The sequence below is a fragment of the Protopterus annectens genome, chromosome 1.part2 (genome assembly GCF_019279795.1).
Source record: "Protopterus annectens isolate FY-2018-M chromosome 1.part2, PAN1.0, whole genome shotgun sequence".
Taxonomy (NCBI): Eukaryota; Metazoa; Chordata; order Ceratodontiformes; family Protopteridae; genus Protopterus; species Protopterus annectens.
The window spans coordinates 1,213,489,501-1,213,514,175 of NC_056727.1; the positions used below are offsets into that span (position 1 = coordinate 1,213,489,501).

Here is a 24,675-nt window from a genome sequence, read left to right on the forward strand (position 1 = left end):
AAACAAGGATTCCAAGTGCAATATTAAGTTAAACGCAGTAAAAACAGCTTCAATGTAACAGAAAGGCAGGCGAAATACAGTTGCTAGGTATTCAGATGTGGAAAGCAACAAAAATATACTTAGTATCAAGAAAAGTCACTTATTCAGCTCTCTGCAGCCTGGATTACTCTGCTGGCCCACGTGGAGTCTGTGCTGAGTAGGTACAAGCTGAAAGTTTTATACCAGGGGCTGGAAAAGCTAGAAACTGGCCCAAAACGACCAATAAACTACTAGTTACTGGCTGAAACCTCACAAAACTGGACAAAAGGCAGCTCAATGTTTCCCACTCCCACTGGTAAGCAAGGTAGCTTCCCTTCCCCCAAATAAGGCAAGGAAACAGTACACAGGAACTACAACCAAAGCCCAGGAATCAGCAACTCTGAAACTGGACTAAACTAGTAAAGCAGGAAAGCAAGGTAGCTTCCTTCCCCCAAATAAGGCAAGGAAACAGTACACAGGAACTACAACCAAAGCCCAGGAATCAGCAACTCTGAAACTGGACTAAACTAGTAAAGCAGGAAAAACAAGAGATATTTTTTCTTTTTTTTCACAAAACAGGCAGAAACAGGTACAGCAAACACTTATAAATGCTATGAATCAGCTACTACAGCTTACACAGAAGAATTTGCTACAAATACAGTCAAATAGTAACAAACAAGGATTCCAAGTGCAATATTAAGTTAAATGCAGTAAAAACAGCTTCAATGTAACAGAAAGGCAGGCTAAATACAGTTGCTAGGTATTCAGATGTGGAAAGCAACAAAAATATACTTAGTATCAAGAAAAGTCACTTATTCAGCTCTCTGCAGCCTGGATTACTCTGCTGGCCCACGTGGAGTCTGTGCTGAGTAGGTACAAGCTGAAAGTTTTATACCAGGGGCCTGGAAAAAGCTAGAAACTGGCCCAAAACGACCAATAAACTACTAGTTACTGGCTGAAACCTCACAAAACTGGACAAAGGCAGCTCAATGCTTCCCACTCCCACTGGTAAGCAAGGTAGCTTCCCTTCCCCAAATAAGGCAAGGAAACAGTACACAGGAACTACAACCAAAGCCCAGGAATCAGCAACTCTGAAACTGGACTAAACTAGTAAAGCAGGAAAGCAAGGTAGCTTCCCTTCCGCCAAATAAGGCAAGGAAACAGTACACAGGAACTACAACCAAAGCCCAGGAATCAGCAACTCTGAAACTGGACTAAACTAGTAAAGCAGGAAAAACAAGAGATATTTTTTTCTTTTTTTCTTTTTTTCACAAAACAGGCAGAAACAGGTACAGCAAACACTTATAAATGCTATGAATCAGCTACTACAGCTTACACAGAAGAATTTGCTACAAATACAGTCAAATAGTAACAAACAAGGATTCCAAGTGCAATATTAAGTTAAATGCAGTAAAAACAGCTTCAATGTAACAGAAAGGCAGGCGAAATACAGTTGCTAGGTATTCAGATGTGGAAAGCAACAAAAATATACTTAGTATCAAGAAAAGTCGCTTATTCAGCTCTCTACAGCCTGGATTACTCTGCTGGCCCACGTGGAGTCTGTGCTGAGTAGGTACAAGCTGAAAGTTTTATACCAGGGGGCTGGAAACAGCTAGAAACTGGCCCAAAACGACCAATAAACTACTAGTTACTGGCTGAAACCTCACAAAACTGGACAAAGGCAGCGCAATGCTTCCCACTCCCACTGGTAAGCAAGGTAGCTTCCCTTGCCCCAAATAAGGCAAGGAAACAGTACACAGGAACTACAACCAAAGCCCAGGAATCAGCAACTCTGAAACTGGACTAAACTAGTAAAGCAGGAAAGCAAGGTAGCTTCCTTCCCCAAATAAGGCAAGGAAACAGTACACAGGAACTACAACCAAAGCCCAGGAATCAGCAACTCTGAAACTGGACTAAACTAGTAAAGCAGGAAAAACAAGAGATATTTTTTTCTTTTTTTTCTTTTTTTTCACAAAACAGGCAGAAACAGGTACAGCAAACACTTATAAATGCTATGAATCAGCTACTACAGCTTACACAGAAGAATTTGCTACAAATACAGTCAAATAGTAACAAACAAGGATTCAAAGTGCAATATTAAGTTAAATGCAGTAAAAACAGCTTCAATGTAACAAAGGCAGGCGAAATACAGTTGCTAGGTATTCAGATGTGGAAAGCAACAAAAAATATACTTAGTATCAAGAAAAGTCACTTATTCAGCTCTCTGCAGCCTGGATTACTCTGCTGGCCCACGTGGAGTCTGTGCTGAGTAGGTACAAGCTGAAAGTTTTATACCAGGGGGCTGGAAAATCTAGAAACTGGCCCAAAACGACCAATAAACTACTAGTTAAAGGCTGAAACCTCACAAAACTGGACAAAAGGCAGCTCAATGCTTCCCACTCCCACTGGTAAGCAAGGTAGCTTCCTTCCCCAAATAAGGCAAGGAAACAGTACACAGGAACTACAACCAAAGCCCAGGAATCAGCAACTCTGAAACTGGACTAAACTAGTAAAGCAGGAAAGCAAGGTAGCTTCCTTCCCCAAAGAAGGCAAGGAAACAGTACACAGGAACTACAACCAAAGCCCAGGAATCAGCAACTCTGAAACTGGACTAAACTAGTAAAGCAGGAAAAACAAGAGATATTTTATTTTTTTATTTTTTTTTTCACAAAACAGGCAGAAACAGGTACAGCAAACACTTATAAATGCTATGAATCAGCTACTACAGCTTACACAGAAGAATTTGCTACAAATACAGTCAAATAGTAACAAACAAGGATTCCAAGTGCAATATTAAGTTAAATGCAGTAAAACAGCTTCAATGTAACAGAAAGGCAGGCGAAATACAGTCGCTAGGTATTCAGATGTGGAAAGCAACAAAAATATACTTAGTATCAAGAAAAGTCGCTTATTCAGCTCTCTGCAGCCTGGATTACTCTTCTGGCCCACGTGGAGTCTGTGCTGAGTAGGTACAAGCTGAAAGTTTTATACCAGGGGCTGGAAAAAGCTAGAAACTGGCCCAAAACGACCAATAAACTACTAGTTACTGGCTGAAACCTCACAAAACTAGACAAAAGGCAGCTCAATGCTTCCCACTCCCACTGGTAAGCAAGGTAGCTTCCTTCCCCAAATAAGGCAAGGAAACAGTACACAGGAACTACAACCAAAGCCCAGGAATCAGCAACTCTGAAACTGGACTAAACTAGTAAAGCAGGAAAGCAAGGTAGCTTCCTTCCCCAAATAAGGCAAGGAAACAGTACACAGGAACTACAACCAAAGCCCAGGAATCAGCAACTCTGAAACTGGACTAAACTAGTAAAGCAGGAAAAACAAGAGATATTTTTTCTTTTTTCTTTTTGTCACAAAACAGGCAGAAACAGGTACAGCAAACACTTATAAATGCTATGAATCAGCTACTACAGCTTACACAGAAGAATTTGCTACAAATACAGTCAAATAGTAACAAACAAGGATTCCAAGTGCAATATTAAGTTAAATGCAGTAAAAACAGCTTCAATGTAACAGAAAGGCAGGCGAAATACAGTTGCTAGGTATTCAGATGTGGAAAGCAACAAAAATATACTTAGTATCAAGAAAAGTCGCTTATTCAGCTCTCTACAGCCTGGATTACTCTGCTGGCCCACGTGGAGTCTGTGCTGAGTAGGTACAAGCTGAAAGTTTTATACCAGGGGCTGGAAAAGCTAGAAACTGGCCCAAAACGACCAATAAACTACTAGTTACTGGCTGAAACCTCACAAAACTGGACAAAGGCAGCTCAATGCTTCCCACTCCCACTGGTAAGCAAGGTAGCTTCCTTCCCCAAATAAGGCAAGGAAACAGTACACAGGAACTACAACCAAAGCCCAGGAATCAGCAACTCTGAAACTGGACTAAACTAGTAAAGCAGGAAAGCAAGGTAGCTTCCTTCCCCAAATAAGGCAAGGGAACAGTACACAGGAACTACAACCAAAGCCCAGGAATCAGCAACTCTGAAACTGGACTAAACTAGTAAAGCAGGAAAAACAAGAGATATTTTTTTTTTTTTTTCTTTTTTCACAAAACAGGCAGAAACAGGTACAGCAAACACTTATAAATGCTATGAATCAGCTACTACAGCTTACACAGAAGAATTTGCTACAAATACAGTCAAATAGTAACAAACAAGGATTCCAAGTGCAATATTAAGTTAAATGCAGTAAAAACAGCTTCAATGTAAGAGAAAGGCAGGCGAAATACAGTTGCTAGGTATTCAGATGTGGAAAGCAACAAAAATATACTTAGTATCAAGAAAAGTCACTTATTCAGCTCTCTGCAGCCTGGATTACTCTGCTGGCCCACGTGGAGTCTGTGCTGAGTAGGTACAAGCTGAAAGTTTTATACCAGGGGCTGGAAAAGCTAGAAACTGGCCCAAAACGACCAATAAACTACTAGTTACTGGCTGAAACCTCACAAAACTGGACAAAAGGCAGCTCAATGCTTCCACTCCCACTGGTAAGCAAGGTAGCTTCCCTTCGCCCAAATAAGGCAAGGAAACAGTACACAGGAACTACAACCAAAGCCCAGGAATCAGCAACTCTGAAACTGGACTAAACTAGTAAAGCAGGAAAGCAAGGTAGCTTCCCTTGATCAAATAAGGCAAGGAAACAGTACACAGGAACTACAACCAAAGCCCAGGAATCAGCAACTCTGAAACTGGACTAAACTAGTAAAGCAGGAAAAACAAGAGATATTTTTTTTTTTTTTTTTTTTTACAAAACAGGCAGGAAACAGGTACAGCAAACACTTATAAATGCTATGAATCAGCTACTACAGCTTACACAGAAGAATTTGCTACAAATACAGTCAGATAGTAACAAACAAGGATTCCAAGTGCAATATTAAGTTAAATGCAGTATAAACAGCTTCAATGTAACAGAAAGGCAGGCGAAATACAGTTGCTAGGTATTCAGATGTGGAAAGCAACAAAAATTATACTTAGTATCAAGAAAAGTCACTTATTCAGCTCTCTGCAGCCTGGATTACTCTGCTGGCCCACGTGGAGTCTGTGCTGAGTAGGTACAAGCTGAAAGTTTTATACCAGGTGGCTGGAAAAGCTAGAAACTGGCCCAAAACGACCAATAAACTACTAGTTACTGGCTGAAACCTCACAAAACTGGACAAAAGGCAGCTCAATGCTTCCCACTCCCACTGGTAAGCAAGGTAGCTTCCCTTCCCCCAAATAAGGCAAGGAAACAGTACACAGGAACTACAACCAAAGCCCAGGAATCAGCAACTCTGAAACTGGACTAAACTAGTAAAGCAGGAAAGCAAGGTAGCTTCCTTCCCCCAAATAAGGCAAGGAAACAGTACACAGGAACTACAACCAAAGCCCAGGAATCAGCAACTCTGAAACTGGACTAAACTAGTAAAGCAAGGTAGCTTCCTTCCCCAAATAAGGCAAGGAAACAGTACACAGGAACTACAACCAAAGCCCAGGAATCAGCAACTCTGAAACTGGACTAAACTAGTAAAGCAGGAAAAACAAGAGATATTTTTTCTTTTTTTTCTTTTTTCACAAAACAGGCAGAAACAGGTACAGCAAACACTTATAAATGCTATGAATCAGCTACTACAGCTTACACAGAAGAATTTGCTACAAATACAGTCAAATAGTAACAAACAAGGATTCCAAGTGCAATATTAAGTTAAATGCAGTAAAAACAGCTTCAATGTAACAGAAAGGCAGGCGAAATACAGTTGCTAGGTATTCAGATGTGGAAAGCAACAAAAAATATACTTAGTATCAAGAAAAGTCGCTTATTCAGCTCTCTGCAGCCTGGATTACTCTGCTGGCCCACGTGCCAAGGTTGGATCTGATCAGATCCAATGTCCCATATGTTGAATCAGATGAAAATAGACAATACTGGATCATCACTTTGTGCACTGTACAACAGGGAAGCAATACGGAGTTGAATAACAAACATCAATCTGTGGTACCCAACTGGGGGCATAAAAAAAGCATTCAGAGACTGGATTACTGGTACCTCATTAATGCACTACTAAAAATCACTGGGAAGTGCCATTCAGCAACATTGTGTTTGCTCTTTAGCAAGTGCTATTCTGTGATACCCAGCAGTGAAAAGAAAAAGAAAGCTGCATTGGATATAGTTGGACTGGTGACACTAAACATGTTACCTAAGTAAACAAGATAAATATTTTACTTTATTTTATATATGTTCAAGCATCAGTTGATGCTCCATCGAACTGAGAAGAAACATATGGCAAAATGGTCTTCAATGTTTCAAGGGCACTATTTTATATGTGCTATGTAGTATGTCACAGAACTAATAAATCCCACAGTTGTGCTGACCACAATAGATAGCACTGCACTGTAGAAGGGAAAGTTGTGTTCTGCACAAGACAGTACATGAGGTGATCAGGAAACTTGTTTTACCTATTCAAGCAGGAGGAACATTTCACTTTATATGACATCTTTGGAAACACCACTTGGTATATTGTGTAATGGGGACCAAAACATAACATTATTTTTATTGTCTGAAATGAAGTACTCCGTTTTCACTATTGCCCCCACCATCAAATACAGATGACAGTTGCAGTTTGATTAACAAAGCAGCACTATACTGCTGAACACAAAGCTGTGTACAATAAAAGTGACTGGTAAAAGAAATTTATATTACCCATATAAGCAAGAAAAATACTTCACTTTATTTTAAACTTGCAATCACTATTTATATACTGTGTACTGGGAAAGACAGTGTTATTCTATAATGTCACACCCAAAACTCAGAAGTAATAGAAAACTGTGTTGTGTGCACTGAACATAAGGGGTTATGGGAAACAATTTCTGCATATAAAGAAGGGGAGTATTTCACATCTGCCAACACCACTTGGTAGACTGTGTAATGGAATGGCGACATAAAGCAATACTGTCTTGGTTGAGAAATACTATTCTGTCTCTGTTGAGTGCCATAAAAATAACATAAGCTGCAGCTGTACTGTGTGCAACATTATCATCATCCTGACAGAAAGCTGTGCTGTACACAGTAGAACACAGAATGGATGGGACATTTATTTTATCCATATAAGCAAGAGGAATATGGTACTGCATTTTAAATGCTTGCAAACACTATCTGCTGTACTGTACAATGCGTAAATAACATGGTCTTTATTTTTTTTGAGAAGCATTATTCTGTCTGTACTGTGTACTAAAAACTAATAAAGCCTACGAATGCTATTCTGTGTGCATTCCAAATAACAGAGATGGGGAATAGGAAACCGATTTTACCAAGTGATAATGATTCTGGTCTGCACTACATGATCATGGAGAACAACATACACAATTTTACAATGACAATGGAAAAGCAACATTTATCATTATACTGGTGGGTAAAAAATAATAAAGCAGACATTTCAGAAAGGAGGAAAATGTGTTTGATTTATACTTTACACTGTAAGACATAAAAAAAAAACAGTTAAATGAAGTGCAAAACAGTAAAATAAATATATTGTTTGTATTAATGAAAATGTCAACAGCAGAGCATTCTGGACATTTATTAACTTACATATCAGCATCCCACAATCTCTGCTGATTTGCAAATACATATATTTTGATGTATATGATCCTGCAGAAGCAGCTTTATGACTGAAGCAGAACACTGCTCTTAAGTTTGCATACAAGTTAACACAAAAAGCTAAAATAGCAAACCAGAACTGTTTACCTGCAAAGCCACAAGGATATTAGCCAGAGCCTGTCCATAGGTGTCATGACAATGCACAGCAAGACAATTAACAGGTACTTCTTTAATTACTGCAGAAAGCATCTTTGCCATATTGCCTGGAGTCCCAACTCCAATGGTATCTCCTAGTGAAATTTCATAGCAACCCATGGAGTAAAGTTTCTTGGCTACCTAGAGCAATGCAGAAAAGAAAGACAAGTTAAAAGTTAATGACTTTCTGTTTCACAGCAATGTGAAAATAAGTCATAATATTCCACTGGTCCCTATCTGTAGAGATTATCTCTTACAGTTAAACTACTGAGTAAAACGACAAGAATTCATTCATTCTTCTTCCTAAAAACATGTTATTATTATTAGCAATAATAAAATAACTTTTAGTTGATTGAGGGCATCTCAGAATGCTTCTTTGAGGGTTTTTTCCTCTCATCTTTGAAGACGCTCTCTCAAGCTACAGAAGTGTTAAAACCTACATGCCATAGTTGCATCTTGCTAAAATATCATCATTTCAGCATTATCAAGCAAACCATTCCATACATGTTAGAGAAATAAGGAATAATTCAAGGTAAGAAGCAGATGGTTAGCTGCAAGAGTGGTTTTGTCCCCTCTGCCACAAAATATGATGACTGCAGAAAGCCATGACATCTGCAATGTCTGACATCCCAGCATCCTGTTCTGTTATGCTGGTATATTTTCCTGGTTGCCTAATTCAAAAGAATGACAGGTTCTCTCTAATGTGTACTACTTTCAATTCCCAATGAACTTACCAAAACAAAGCTGGTTTACTTTACACAAGTGTGAAGACAAAAAAATAAATGGCTGAACTAAAACTGTTCTCTCACTTTTCAGCAGCAACAGTTTAGGTTCCCAGTTTTCCTATCTGCATACCCATTATTTGTATACTCAATAGCTAGTGACACCAGGCTGACCAATCCTCTGCTGTTAATTTTTCTAATAAAGGAAGACCGACAAATACTCAACACATTAGAGGAGAGAGTCAATTATCAGACATGTCAATTATCTGAACACAGCCTTCCAAAGTTTTTGGGTAGGAAAAATCATAAAGTCTAAATATGGAAACGTTAGATGTGCTCGCCTGTAATCTACTCGCGTGTGAAATTCTTTATTATCCACTGGAATCGCTGAATGGTTTAAAAGTGTATTCTTTGCATGCAGAAAAAACAAGATATTAGGTCCCAATTAGTATGGATAATTGACTCTCTACTGTAGCATTCAATGCCAAAATAAATAAATGAACAAACAAATAAAGTAAAAATCTTTGTAAACAAAAACTGCAGCTATATTGTTTTATCTTTTTTCAACTGCACCATACTCTCCTGCTATCGCTGTTAACTTCCAGAGCACCACATATAAAAATAATGATACTAGGCAATATCGATGTAGTCATACACAGCAGGTATGTCCAAACACTTCATGTTAGCTTTCCAAGTCTTACATATTAGTGGGTGTTCAAGTTAATTATTAAAGAAAGATTTTTCCTGAAATGCAAAAAAAAAAAAAAAAAAAATTCAGTAATGGTCTTTGTTTAATTAAGTCTATATATCACAGATTCAAAACATATTCCTGACCATTTTGGTTTACACGCTGATCTGATATACCGTGGTAGACAAGCTGTAGAGGCTGATTTGTCTATCTTCTTACATCAGTTTGAATCTTCTGAAAGTAAACTGTTTTGTTCTTTATCTGAGACAATATTGTTACAAGTAGAGGCCATGGCATTTATAATTTGCCTTGGTGGTAGCTTGGCTGACCTGCAAAAGCTCTTGGATCTTTTTTTTTTTTGTTTGTTTTGTACAGATATGTTTTACAGATTGATTGTTATCCCGGACTTTAAGTCTATATATCAGGGATTCAAAATATATTCCTGTCCATTTTGGCTCACATGCTGACCCGATATACTGTGGACAACAAGCTGTAGTGTCTGGCTAGTCTTATCTTCTTACATCAGCTTGAATTTTTCCCCAACCCTCCCATCCTTTTGCTTTTGTTGCTTTAAAAGTTCAGTGTCTCTAGCTTTCACCCTTTATTGTAATCTGATTACCAAAGCCCCTCCCTTCCCCTTTTGATTGCTACCGTCAGTTGTGTAAGTAGTTTTACATAGATCCGTCATACTGAGAGCCCACTCAGCAAATAAGTATTGCTCTTTAGCTAACCTCCTTTACTACAAATCATCATTTTCACACAGTTTCCATCTGCTCAACATACTTACCACACTCTTAAGAGGGTCCTAAATAAATAGTCTCCCATCCCAGGCAGGTAAAAAAATGTTACTGTTTTGCACTTCACTTAACTACTTTTCTGCCAATATTTGCACTTTAAATATTTTGCAAGTACCTATCATATTCTACTGTTTGACGATTGCTGAAAACTAAACTTTTGCGAAGTTGTACTGGCAGTGTTACTGTTAAGATGATACTTTGTATTTTTGTTGGTAATTAATTTTTACATTATTGGAACTGTGGCCCTACTAAAGGGCTTCCACACAGCTCCTTTTGTTTTAAGTGCCTATACAAATGTGGCGTGCTTGAAAGGCTCTTGGCTGATTCCCACAGAACACCGCAACTCCTGGTGTCCTTGCCTGAGCCTCTAAAGTGATTTGCTTGCATCATGTGCCATCCAGGTACAAGCTAAGAACTTGTCTTTAAAAAAAATGCACTTCCAGAAGCTATTTTGGTGATCAACTACTGATTTCTTGTTTTATTTGTGAATTTATCTTTATTTAAGGCTAACTTACTGCACTCGCTCAAAATGTCTTGCTATTGGTCTGATTGACTTGGAATGGTCTTCTCTGTCAAGTTTGTTAAAGTTGTTTTCTGGTAGAACTCCCACTCAAGCTATCTTTTTTGTGCTTTTACATTCAGAGGACTGGGATATTCCATCTAGTGGCAGTAGGTAGTGACCTGATCTGAGTTGAAAAACACAGAAATTAATCTATAAATCTAGCACTGGACTGTAAACTTGTAGTTTAGTGATGCACTGCAGATAGTCAAGCTCAGAGCGACTAGCCTGAGCATCTGATATCACTATTACCATATCCTAGCACTATTCAGCTCTAGTCCCTAACCACATAGACTACTCTAGAAGACCTCTATAAAATCCAGTCTTCAAACCTAATAACCCACCCTAATACAGGCCCAGACAACATGGCTATGTAATTTTCAACTGTCTCTGTAGCCAGATTGGTAGATATAAGCATCCTGAGACAAAGTAGCAATTGTCTCATGTTCACTGACAACTTTTTAATCCTTAAAGAAACCAACCCCGTATGCAAAAGATGTACACACAATTTGCTTGGAGGCAAAAATCTCACATACACCCAAGGTTGTCAGGAACATGCACTACATCCCCAACACATACAGCCCATCTTATGCTGAGGCACTAAAAATCAGTCCTCCCAAACCTCAAAGACCTCCTAAACCTGCAAACAACAATGCCTACTCTCAGCAATTTCTAAAGCATACACCAAACACAACAGCAACACCAAATACCACACATAAGCCTACACTCCATGGACCCGCAAAAACATAGCCCATAAGGCAAGCAGTTTATGCAGAAATCTTGTTATAGAGGGCTCTACTGTATGAAACACAGATGCTTCACTTACCAGACTGGACAAGGAGAATATTACGGTCAATGCACCACAGTTACCAATATGATTCTATCATAGTCCATGTGGGCTTAAATGACCCGAGACATACCTATCTGGATTATATGAGGAGAGGTGCTAACAACCTCTCTGAATATGTTTCTCAGACTGATATGTGCCATGAACTAAGAATCATTTTACTTTCACCAAGGATGTGACCAAAAATGACAAACAAACAATTGGCTTACTTTCTGGTGCAAGTCCAGAAGAATTCAATATCTATCAACCTTGGAGGATACAGTCAGCAGACCATGATGACCTGCACCTGTCCCCCTTGGGCTTCTGGATTTTGGCTAAAATTTTATCCCCCCTATTAGAGACATTTTTAGGCAATGCCAACATGTTAAACCTACCAACAAAGCAAATAAATCCCAAATAAACCTTACGGTGTCACTGATCAACATAAGGAGCCTTTAACAAAAAACTCAACATCCTATAAGCTCTCCTCACTCAGGAAGATATAGACATCTGTGCTGTTACTGAGACATGGTATTAAAGCCAAAGGAAGCACTCCAGGAATGCAAGCCTATAGTGCTTTCTACACATTTAGACCATCAGCTGCACAGACAGGGACTAAAGGTGGGGGGTGTCTCAATCTATATTAGCAACAAGTATACATTAAGGTCAGTTAATTAGGATGCTACCCCGGAGTTCATCCATGTGTAAATCACTTTAGAGTCCTTACCATAGCTTAGCAGGCTACAGATAACCATCTATGTCTCAAGAATCACACAACTCTTATCTAGACCTACTGCAGCCACTATCCATCCAATCTAACATTCTATTCATGGGAGACTAACTACTCCTCTATAGACTGGGACACCTACACTGCCAACAATATGCAGGCACACAGTTTCCTGGACTTTATTAATAATACCCCCCCATGTCACGTCCTCACTGGTGAGGTCAGATCATAAAGGTGTCTCATTCAAAATAAAAATCAGCTTGGAAAACCAATTTCAATACCACGCCCAATGCAGAATTCTTGACAGAAACACTGTACAAATATGTAAATGGCTGCACAGAGGCTATTCTACCTACCAGCCATAACCCCAAAATAAAGCCCAAAGGCAAGCCACACTGGTGGAATCCAAATCTTAACAAGGTGTATAACAAAAGGAAAAATGTCATGGCCAAAGTCAGAAACATCAACTCTGATAATAAGAGCTCACTAATAAAACTAAACAGGAAAAGAAAAATGACTAATTAAATCCAACAAGGCCAATTACAAGGTCAAGATAGCTTCTCAGACTGAAGACAACTGCAAAGCCTTCTACAGCTATGTTTGAAACCGCAAAGGTAACATGCAACAGTGTTCTAAACTTATAGTAAATGGTACCACTCTCAAATGAGCAGAGTGGCATACTGAATCTGCTGGACAACAAAGTCAGCTCAAATTTTATCTTTCTACTCACTCAACACATCCCTACCAACATAACCCTCCAACTATCAAGTTGCAGGAAGCAGGTCATAGCAGCGCTCACTAAGGTTAAAAATCACAGACTCAATGAGGCCTGACAATACCCCAGGTGGCTTCCTAAACAGCCTGAAACATGAGGTATCAGGACCACTTGAGTCACTTTTCAACTAAAGCCTCAAAACAGACTACATACCAAATGAATGAAGGATGGCAGTGGTTAACCCTCATATACTCAAGGGTGGACCATCAAGTGACCCCAGAAACTACCAGCCCATTAGTCTGACTAGTCTAATATGCAAAGTCATGGAATGAATTATCATGGAAATGGCAATCTACAGACACTGGACTGATCATAGTTTGTTCATGCTGAATTAACCTGGAAGACTTTTGAGAAGGGCAAACTCACTGAAGTAAGCGTAAATCCTTACACAACTCACTGAATTGCCAGTTAGTTCACAGACAGGACCTAAGAAGTCAGGATCTGAGACCACCTCTACGAAGAGGCAGGTCACCAGTGGAATACCACAGAGCTCTGTGCTGGGCCCAATCCTGTTTGGTATCTACTTCTCAGATGTCAAGGCTAATGTCAAAGACCTGTGGCGCACAAAGTTCATAGATGACTGCAAACTGGGAGCCATCATAAACTCCCCCCAATGACACTAACATCCTACAGAAAGGTTTAACACAGACAAATGACTGGTGCCAAAGCCACACATTAAAACCCAATGAAAAGAAGTACATTATAATGCCTCTTGGGAAAAATTCTACCCATGCAAATTGCTCAATTTATAAGATGCCCTAAGAGCAGACCTGGTAGCATATGTAGACAGTAATCTGGCCTTTGACCAACACATAGCCAAAGGTAGTTAAAAAAAAAAAAAAAGATCATTGTACATTGCCCGACTTATAAGTAGGGATATGACATCCAGGTCCAAGAAAGTTAGTTTCATTTTACTTGATTCTTATCATACCCATCATTAAGTACAAAGTCCCCTTAGGCATGCACCTAACTAGGAATATGCAACAGTTGGAACGCCCACAGAGGATTGTAACCAAGAGAATTCGGGGTATTAACACAATGTCTTATACAGCTCGCCTTAGAGCCCTGTCTCTATACTAGGTCTCCTACAAGTTGTTGGGAGGCCATCTGTACTTGGCATATAAAGCATCCATAGATCCAATCCTAATGGAGCTTTTGCACATCTGCAAAATGAGCAGCACCAGAAACACAAGATTCAAGGAACTGAACTTTGCTTGTGACAAACAGAACATGCTGGCATAAAAGATATGTGACTCAATGGATCCCTATGCTTTGGAATAGGGTCCATCCATGTGAAGCAGAGTCCATTCCTAACCCTATTCAAATGTAACCGTGGCAACCGGATGGAAAAATTGCAAATTCTTCCCCAGGTTTTCCTCATGTCTCATAGACAGATAGTAAACATTCACTAACACTGGATTAGTAAGCATAAATTCATCACTGGGCTGGCTCCCATGTCTCTTATAGACTGGCCAACACTGAACATTTCCTAACATATCCCCTTACATAACTTTTTAGCAATTCCCTTACTAACATACCCTCCTAACAAACATAACCCCCCAGTTAAGATGCAAGTTACAAGGGGATGCAATCGGGTTGGATTGCATGGCTAGGTTTATAAAGGCCTTGGTGGTCATTAGCATAGTATATACCTATGAACCTACGTCTCCTCCATGAAGGAAAATTAAAAGAAAACGAGTGACACTTTGCATGTCCAGTACCTTAACATCACCTTCCTACCACCACTATCATTATCATTTTCCAATGCACAAGTGTCAATTCCTAAAGCAAAGAAAACATTTTTTTTTTTATCCTTCCCTACTACAAGTAAGAAGAAAGTATACTTCTCTCTCTCCCATTTCTAGTAGAAACACCCCTTTCTTTAACAGCTCGATTCTGCAGCTTTAAGATCACACCATTTTCTGGATGGAGCCCATCATCACACTTTGAAAATAGGCTACACACTAAGTGCTTACAATACAAGTCTATAGGATTTTTTGATCCAGTGAATTTCTACGGATATTTTAATAAATGGTTCCAGTTTGGCTATTTCTTTATATTTTTTCTGAAGTTATCAAAGTGTCTCTCTAGGATCCCATCTTATGAAGTACAGCACAAACAACCAGTCTAATGCCACACTGGATTCAGCTCATGACTACACTGCAGACAGCATGCATTTAACAAGCAGACCACATGGTACCTTTGCAGACATCTCTAGTGCTGATGGATTAAATTTCAGCTTTTGATATTACAGAGAAGATGACCGCTTACTCTGCTTTCCTGCACATGACTGAACTACCATAATCTGCTCTCCTTGATCTTCTCTGCAAATGGGGCCATTCTGGCTTCTGCTCTGATGTCCCAATTTCTTCATTTGTTCCAAAATGTACATCCTATCACATATCTCAGGCAACTCCATCACCTCAAGCTTCACCAACTGCTCTGCCTTCACTGCCATACAAAAGCACTGGTTATATCACTATTTTTTTACACCTTATTTTCAGCTTACATGGCATTCTTCTGTCAAACACTACCCTTGACTGGCTGCGGCACCCATCTCAATTTTCAGCTTCTTCTGGTTTCCTCCATTTGCTGCTATGACACCTGTCTTGGCTTTTTTTAGTTCCATCCCATGTGCCTTCAGCTTTGAATTCCATTCCCCTATCCTTTGCTGAGGTTCTTGTTCACAGTTTACCTGCATTCAGCAACTTTGTTGATCTGTCTCCTCGTACCTGTTTGCTAATATAGTCCATCACTAGTATAAACAGCAGTGGACTCAGAGATGAACCCTGATGCACACCCACTCCCACTGGGCACCTCACTGCGAGCATGAACACCATCCACACTTATGTCATTTGATCTTTGTACATAGCCTGCACTAATTTTCCAATGTTTCTGGGAGTTTGAACAACTGCCCAAATTAGCATTCTTGGGACCTTGTAATATGCTTTCTACAAGTCTAGGAATGTCCAGTTGGACTCCTTCCTCATCTCCAGTTTCTTTGGTTCGAATGTTCATAAGTACTAGGTTAGCTGCCCTTGTGGGAAATTTTAAGCCTAGCTAACTTCCCCTTTCATGGTGAGAATGAAACCCTGTACCTTGTGTCTGTCAGGTAAATACCAAACCCTTATGCTAAATTCTAACCCCTCTTTTCACCATCTGTTCTCAACACAATCATCAGATCAACTGTGCTGCATCATTATTTGAATCCAAACTGCTCACCTTACATCATACTTTCTACTATCCTGCAAATTTATTTATCAATTACCCTCTTCAGCACTTTCATGCAGTGTATTAGAGTTTGATACCTTTATACTGCCCACAGTTGTGGATATCCTCTTTGTTCCTAACCAGTGGCACTACAATGCTTATTCTCCAGTCACCAAGAATAAGCCTTTCTTACCATACTATGATGAGTACACCCACGAATAATTTTTCACGACTAACCAAACATCTTAATCGTATCTGCTGTAATTTCATCTGGGCCTGCTGTTTTCCCTGACTTAATTTTCCTTACTGCTATACTTACTTCTTCTAGGGTAGGTTCTTCTTCTTCCTTTGTTTTAGCATGGGGCGCACAGCTTCTGGGGGATTTTCTTTGTTCAGAAGCAGTTGAAGTACTCCTATCTGCCTGGACTGGTGAGTGGGCTGTTGCTGGTTTCTCTTACAAATAGGGGCTGGTGACTATCATCATTATCTTTTTCTCTTCGTCTTGCAAGTTGATAACGTTTCTTTGTGGAATTGCTGACTCACCTTCCAGAAGCTGGAAATAAACAGATGTATGCCAGAAACTACAAACTTCATAGCATTGTATGTGACTCGAGGAAAAATAAGAAATGGATTCTTTGGCAAGATTTAAATCAAGCACAAAGGCAGGTCATGCCTTACAAAGGTTGCTGGTTTATTTTGAAATGTGAATAGTATCCTGAATACTGAGCAATGGTTGCATGAACTGTATCTGAACTTATCAATGTTCCCTGATACACTATTTCAAATGTATAGCTAGTATATATATATATATATATATATATATATATATATATATATATATATATATATATATATATATATATACACACACACACACATACGGGTCTACTTCTGATCATCGAAAAACAGAAAGCCGGACCCACTTTAGCGAACACCAGTTTACAGAAACAGTGTACAGTGGGGATAAGGAAATATACCCTTTTCCCCACTGTAGTGAGACCTCAGAGTGTATATAAGTAGTGAGCGTGCACCCCCCACATGATTGGTACAGGGGGTTTGCCCTCCTGCAAAAATGTGTTTTTAGTGTGTGTTTCCCCAATTCGGTGAACCGGTGTTCGTGACAATGCACTTTTGTTTAAGTGCACTTTCGCTAAAGTGGGTTTGGGTTTTCTGGTCTTCGAAAAAATGTTTTTTTTCGACGAACAGATGTAGACCTATATATATATATATATATATATATATATATATATGCTTTATAGGTGACAGCTTGGAATCTGTGCTTATATTTTGATTCTGGTTGATTCCTGGCTCTTTCTGTTTGGAGAATGAGTGTTTGTGATGAACGTACCTTATTAGTCTGGTTGCTAAATGAGGCATCTACCACAAAAAGGCCACAAGCCTGCAGTCCCTTGCATCATCTGGGACAAGACTGTGGATCACCAAACAGGCCGTGGCCTGCTTCTCTTTTTGGGATTGGTGCTAACACCTTGCTTCTGGTGAGAGAAGCAACAAAGGAGTACTGTATCCCAACAGAGTGAAGCTTTGCGGAGACCAGCATTAGTAGTAGCCAGGCAGTAGCCATTCATGCGACTCCCTCTTTTCATCATTCTTGACAAACTAATTCTTTATTTTTCATTAAGTACTGAGTGATTTCTTTCTAACTTCAGAAAATCTGCCTAAATACTTCATCCTTAAATTTTCAGGGTCTACATATTAGTTTCCCTCAAGTGTCAGTAGTGCTCTGAACAGACTCAGACACCTTGAGTGACATTTTTCCTGTAAAAGGAATATATAAGAAAACAGCTCCAGTACTTAGTAATAATGACCATCCCTCCTGGCATGTCTAAAGGTCAGCTCCCTGTGCTTTCTCCTATTAACCTGGTGAACTTGGGCATTATGAGGCAGTGTAGCAACTGCCTCATGTACACAGACAACCCTCTCCTCTTACCTCCCAATACTCAGACTTGAGAGAAATGCACTTATATATCCAAACTGGAAGACATGCACTCTCAAGCCAAGACCGGAATAGCTGGTCAAGAGGAGAAGGTCAACACCTGCATCACACCACATGCAACACATACCCCTCCACAACATCTACCATCAACAGCTCTCACATAAAAACACAAACCACACACCCACTTTCATGGAGGCACTCAATAGAAATCTATCTAAACAGTAGAGACCTCCAAGGCAGAAACACACTCGACCATCACAATACAGCACAAACCACAAGACACACAGCTCACCTACACAGAGTGCCCCTCAACCTAAGCCCCTAAGGCAAAACAGCTTGCCCAATACACTAATCATAGATAACTCGATAGTGAGAGACACTGATGTCCCACTCACTAGATTGAATAAGGAGAAGGCAACAGTCAGCTGTCTATCATGTGCCAGAATCTGACACATAAAGTACAGTTGTGTACCTACCATAAATGTAGATGTTCGAGTGTATTCACTGTTGCAGTCATTACACTTGGGTTATCCTGCTGGCAGGCTACCCGCAGTCGGCCTGAATTCCAAAGTCCTGGTCCGGCGTCAGTTGCTGTCACCTCTTCCCTGACATCAGTGCACCAGGGGTATAAAAGACGCAGCCGACGCCATTTTCTTCAGTTTTTCTTGCCCCAGATGTCAGGTGCCCCCAAAAGGGTAGGCTGTAAAAATTATGATCATAAAAAACATGCACATAACCTTCATCTACAAGCAAATACACCACATAGGTTGTATAGAATAGATAGGTACAGATAAGTCCTAGCAAAGAAAAAGGGGGGATGGTGGGAGGGTAACCTGGACTGCAACAGTGAATACACTTGAACATCTACATTTATGGTAGATACACAACTGTACTATGTTCATCGTGTTTCACTGTTGCAGTCATTACACTTGGGTTGAGTCCAAAAGCTGAGGTTGGGCGGCTGGGCCTAAATAGAGTTTGGAGTGGCTATGAGGCCCTGCAGAACTGCAGTGGCAAAGCCTGCTCTGGATTTAGAGTAGAGAGGTAAATGGTAGTGCTTTGTAACAGTGTGCACTGAAGTCCATGATGCAGCCTCCAAAATATCCTTGGTTGGTACTCCTCTGAGGAAGGCTGCTGAAGTGGCTGCTGCTCTGGTAGAATGTGGCCTAATACCCTTGGGCACTGATTTGCCATGTTGTGAATAGCAGAAACAAATGTAGTGGCCTATCCATTTTGAAATATTCTGCTTTGAAATGGCTTTTCCTTGGGAACCTGCAGCATATGCCACTAAGAGTTGCTCAGTCTTTCTGAAGGCTTTAGTCTTGTCCAAGTAAAAGCGTAGCTGTCTGTGTATGTCCAAAGTATGCAGGAGTCTATCCCCCTTATTCTGTGGGTTTGGATAAAAAGGTAGACAAATGTATAGTTTGGTTAAGAGCCACGCTGGACACTACCTTAGGCATAAATGTTGGGTTTGTCCATAGAGAAACCCTGTCCTGATGTAAAATAATAAAAGGTTGCACAGCCACTAGTGCCTGTAACTCTGAGACTCTTCTTGCTGAAGTTATTGCTAGGAGAAGAGTGGTTTTCCATGACAAGTATTTTAGCTCTGCTGTATTGGCAGGCTCAAAAGGAGGCAGTGTGAGTTTTTCCAAGACAAAATTGAGGTCCCATGTAGGTATTGGAGCTCTCCTTGGAGGCCTTATGTTTTTGGCCCCTCTGAGAAACTGTCTTAGCAGCGGATGAGAAAAAATAGGTGGGTCCGTATTGTTATGAGCTGAAATGGCAGAGGCATGGATCTTAATTGATGAGAAGGATAGGCCTTTGCCCAGCATTTCAGTTAGATATTGCAAAATCTGAGGAATATTTGGTTCAAGCGAGTCAATTCCCTGCGCTTGGTTGCAAGCACAGAATCTCTTCCATTTTTCTGAAAAAGATTTTCTGGTGCTGGGCCTCCTGGCCTCCAAAATAACATCCATAACTGCTTTAGAGAGAGGTGTGTTCTGAATGATTACATTATCTGCCATGCAGCCAGTTTTAGGGTTCTGAGTTGGCTGTGCAGGATCTGATTGTTCTGTTGGGTCAGCAAATGAGGTATTAGAGGCAATGTCCAAGGCTGGGCCTTTTGACAAGCTCTTTAGGATTGGGTACCAGTGCTGGCGTGGCCAGCCTGGGGCAATCAGTATCATTTTTGGCTTCTCTTGTCTGACCTTTAGGAGTACCTTGGAGAGGAGAGGCAGAGGAGGGAAGGCATATACTGTAAGGGCTTTCCAGCTGAATGAAAGGGCATCCACTTTCCATGCTTGCTTGTGATAAGTCCGAATGCAGAATCTCTGTAGCTGACAGTTGTGAGGGGAAGCGAATAGATCTATGTTTGGGCATCCCCATTTCCTTGTAATCATGATGAAGATTTGTGGGTCTAGTTTCCACTCGTGAGGATCCATGAGGTTTCTGCTTAGTTCATCTGCCAAAGTATTTGTCTTTCCTGGCAGGAATTGTGCTTGCAGATTTACTTGATATGTCAATGCTGTGTTCCACAAAGTCATGGCTTGCTTGCAAAGGGGGTAGGAATGTGTGCCCCCTTGCTTGTTTATGTACCACATGACTGTAGTATTGTCCGTCTTTATCAGTAGTTGCCCCAGATGAAGTAGGTCCTTGAAGGCTGTCAGGGCATTTGGTACAGCTAGCATCTCTTTTTGATTGATATGAAGATGCATTTGGTTTGTGGGCCATGTGCCCTGAATACATTTTCCTGCCATGTGCGACCCTCAAGCATAATCTGATGCATCTGTTGTTAGTGTCTGCCTGGCAGTGGGTAAGGTGAATGGCTGTCCCTTGTTGTGGTGACAGGCCTGTGCCCACCATTGAAATTCCTGTTGCAGGCAGGGAATGAGAGTAATTACTGTTTCCAGGCTGTGGCGATGTTGAGTCCAAACCCTTTTTAGATACCATTGTAGTTTCTTCATATGCAGTCTTGCATATGGAATTAGTAGAATGCAGGATGCCATGTAGCCCAGAGCCTGCAGAATATTTCTTGCAGATAACTGTGTCTTTGTTGCCAAGTTTTTGAAGTAAGAAGTCAGATGCCTTTGTTTGTCTGGCGTGAGATAAGCCATCTGGGCAGCTGTATTTAAGCTTGCACCCAGGAATATTATCTCTTTATAGGGTACTAGTTTTGATTTCTTTTCGTTTACTGTGTACCCTAGGCAAATTAGTAATCTTTTTACAAACGCCAGATGCTGCAGTAGAATATCTTTGTTCTTTGCTTGAATAAGGCAGTCGTCCAAGTAGGGGTATATTTGAATTCCTCTTTGTCTGCAAAATGCAATTACTGGTGCCAGGCATTTTGTGAAGACCCTGGGCACAGTAGATAAGCCAAAGGGCAGTGCATAGAATTGGTAGTGCAGTGAGCCAGCTATGAATCTGAGGTATCTTCTGCAAGATTGTCTGACTGGGACATGCAGGTATGTCTCTTTGAGGTCCAAAGTTACAAGCCAAGCCTTCTTGTCCAGCATAGGCAGAAGCTGCTGTATAGTCAACATTTTGAATTTTGGGACGTCCAGAAAAGTATTTAGAATAGAGAGGTCCAGAATTGGTCTCCAGGCTTTGTCCTTTCTTGGTACTAAGAAAAGTCTTGAGTAAAATCCTTGTCCCTGCTCTTGTTGTGGCACTGGCTGAATAGCCCCCATGTCCATGAGAGATGAAACTTGTTTTTGTGCCTCTTGCCACTGATTGCATGGCAGGTCTGGCATGCCTTTTGCCTTTGGACGGGTGTGAAAGTGGAACCTGTAGCCCGGAGAGACTATATTTAAGACCTATTTGTTCTGGGTTATCTTGTGCCAGTTTTGTGAAAAAAGTGCTAGCTTTCCCCCTAAGGGTGCTGCCAAAAAATAAGTGCTTGGCATTGGCAGAGGGAAGTCATTGGGACTGTTTTTTATAAGGCTGTGATTTGTCTTCTCTGCTTTTGGAGGTAGAAGCACCCCATTGTTTGGGCCTGTATGAGCCCTGGGGCTGTTGCCTGTCTCTACAGTGTCTGAATCTGCCTCTTTGTGGTCTGTCTGACACTGGAAAGGACCAATTCTTAGAGGGCCAGCTCCTGCTAAATTTGGGTGGCTGTACCTGTAAGAAATCCTTTACTGTCTGCATAGATTTTGCCTTATTCTCCATTTTCTTTAACACCTCCTCTGCCTTAACACCAAACAGAGTACCATGCTGTAATGGAGCATCCAATAATTGTGCTTTAACATGATCAGGCAGATTCTGTTCCTTTAACCAGGCATGCCTTCTAATAACAGAACCTGTAACAGTGGCCCTGCATGAGGCCTCCAGTGAAACATAGCCACATTGCAAAGTATGTTTTCCCACTTGTTCAGCTGCATGCAATAAATCCTGCAAATCTTTGTTCTCAAAACATTCAGAATTTGTCAACATTTTTTGTTTTAACAAAGACATTAAGTATTGCTGATATTTGAGCATATGAAACTGACAATTTAAAGCCCTTACAGCCATGGTAGCAGAAGTGTAAACTTTTTTCCCCCCATCTGTCCAAAGCCCTAGAATCTCTGTCTGAGGGGACAGGGTTTTTGGCAGAAGCAGCCTTGACCCCTTTGGGACCCTGTGAGATAGGTCAGCAGCAGGGTTTTTGTAAAGAAATTTATGGGAGTCTGGGACCCTGTAGTATCTGTCCAGCTTAACAGGGGCAGGAGGCAGAGTCTGGAGACAGTCCGGACTCTGAAAAAACATCATCTACTATGTCTGGAACAGGGGGAATTGCAAGAGGTCTGTGCTGAGGAAGTAAAAGAAAGTCTCCAAGTCTTTTCTTAGAATCAGAATAATCCTGGCTCTCCCAATGGAAATGCTCCCTCATGGTATGCAGGGTTTCCCCAAAAGAATAGTCCTCAGGAGGAGAAGCTGAAGGAATAGAATCTTTAGCATCAGAATCCTCATAGGGAGGAACAGAAAATCCTTGATCAGAAGAGGAATCAGAGGAAATGGAAACCTGATCAGAGGAATCATATTCAGTGTCTTGCCTAGGCCTCTTATCAGGAGGGGGATGGGAACCCCTGATCAAAGTAATTAGGTCTTCGGCCATTTTGAGCATCTGTTTCTTAGACATAGAAGCCTGCCCTGGAGAATGCTGTACTGGTTTCCTTGTCTTTAAAACTGTTTTAGACTTTGTCTTGGATGCTGAAGTAGGCTTTATATAAAGTTGTGTAGGTCTGAAGACACCCTCAGAAGCCGATACCTGCTCAGCAGCTCTGGACCCATCTGAGGGATTCATTTCCAAAGGGCCAATACCTTGAGTATGCAGATGCCTAGCTGTCTCCACATAGGAGTCGGAGACGTCCTGTGGCTCTGAGGTAGCGGGAGTCAGGGGCTGTGAACGCACCTCACTGAGCACCGGCGAACTGACGAGTAGCCTAGAAGAGGCTTCATCATCGGTTTTGGACCTCAGATGCTTGTCTGTCTTTATCCTTGCGTTTTTTTTATGAATTCCGGTCATCGTTTTTTCTGCCGGCATTATGTAGTTAAACCTTCTGCCAAAATAATGAAAAGCAAAATCGTACTGACGCTTAATAATGCGTTGGTTAAATCTAGCACAAAACCGACAACTAGCAACGTCATGGTCAGGGCCTAGGCAAGGAATACAGTAAGAGTGGAATTCCTTATGAGGTATTTGCTTCCCACAAGAAATACAATTGTTAACTTTTTCTAACATCGGTCTGGAGCAAGAAAAAAAGTTTCCCCTATGGGGTACTTAGCTTTATTGAAGACTTCAGATCTGAAATTTGATTTTGAAAATCTCAGGAGTCGGACGACTGGCACTTGCGAACTGCTTTTGCTTCGGGCACCGCGTGGCAAGAAGGACAGAAGGAAATGGCATCGGCTGCATCTTTTATACCCCTGGCACACTGACGTCAGGGAAAAGGTGACAGCAACTGACGCTGGACCAGGACTTTGGAATTCAGGTCAACTGTGGGTAGCCTGCCAGCAGGATAACCCAAGTGTAATGACTGCAACAGTGAAACACGATGATCATCACATGCACTGAGGTCACTCCACAACAAATAGAAGTATGACTCTGTCACTGTCCATTTGGGTGTGAATGACATGAGATTCACCTCCCTGGACTACATGGAGAGACATGGAGGGGTTCTCGGATTATGTGGCCCAGGCAGGTATGACCCTAGCCCTGAGCAGCATCCTATTGTCGCCCAGAATGATACCGCAGTACAAGCAGCAAATGACTGACTTCAACAATTGGCTAAGTTTCTCGTGTCATTCTAAGGGGATCCAGTATCTGTCTGCTTGGGATGACATGATTAACAGACCTCGATGCTTTGCCAGAGATGGCCTGCATCTGTCACCCCTGGGTTTCTGGATACTGGCTAAGGCTCTTGCCACCCATATAGTGGCTTTTCTAGGCGATGTTCCAAAGACCAAATTACCACTGTAATAGCTATAAATAAATGCAATCTTAGGGTCATGCTGCTCAACGCTAGAAGTCTAAATCTCAAGATGCACTTATTCGAAGCACTCCTCAAAATGGAGAACATCGACATTTGTGCTGTAACGGAGACCTGGTTTAAAGCAGCAGAAAGCACCCCTGCCCTACCAGGCTATAACTCATTCCAC

At 40.9% G+C, this 24,675-nt stretch overlaps 1 protein-coding gene across 1 annotated transcript in view; it reads right to left on the reverse strand.

Moving 5' to 3' along the window:
• The window catches only part of HMGCL (3-hydroxy-3-methylglutaryl-CoA lyase), a 1,428,752-nt gene that overhangs the window by 456,328 nt on the left and 947,749 nt on the right, over positions 1-24,675 (reverse strand). The window contains exon 7 of the mRNA XM_044060073.1: positions 7,737-7,925. Coding sequence (XP_043916008.1) covers positions 7,737-7,925 — 189 coding nt within the window. The remainder of the gene's footprint in view (positions 1-7,736; positions 7,926-24,675) is intronic.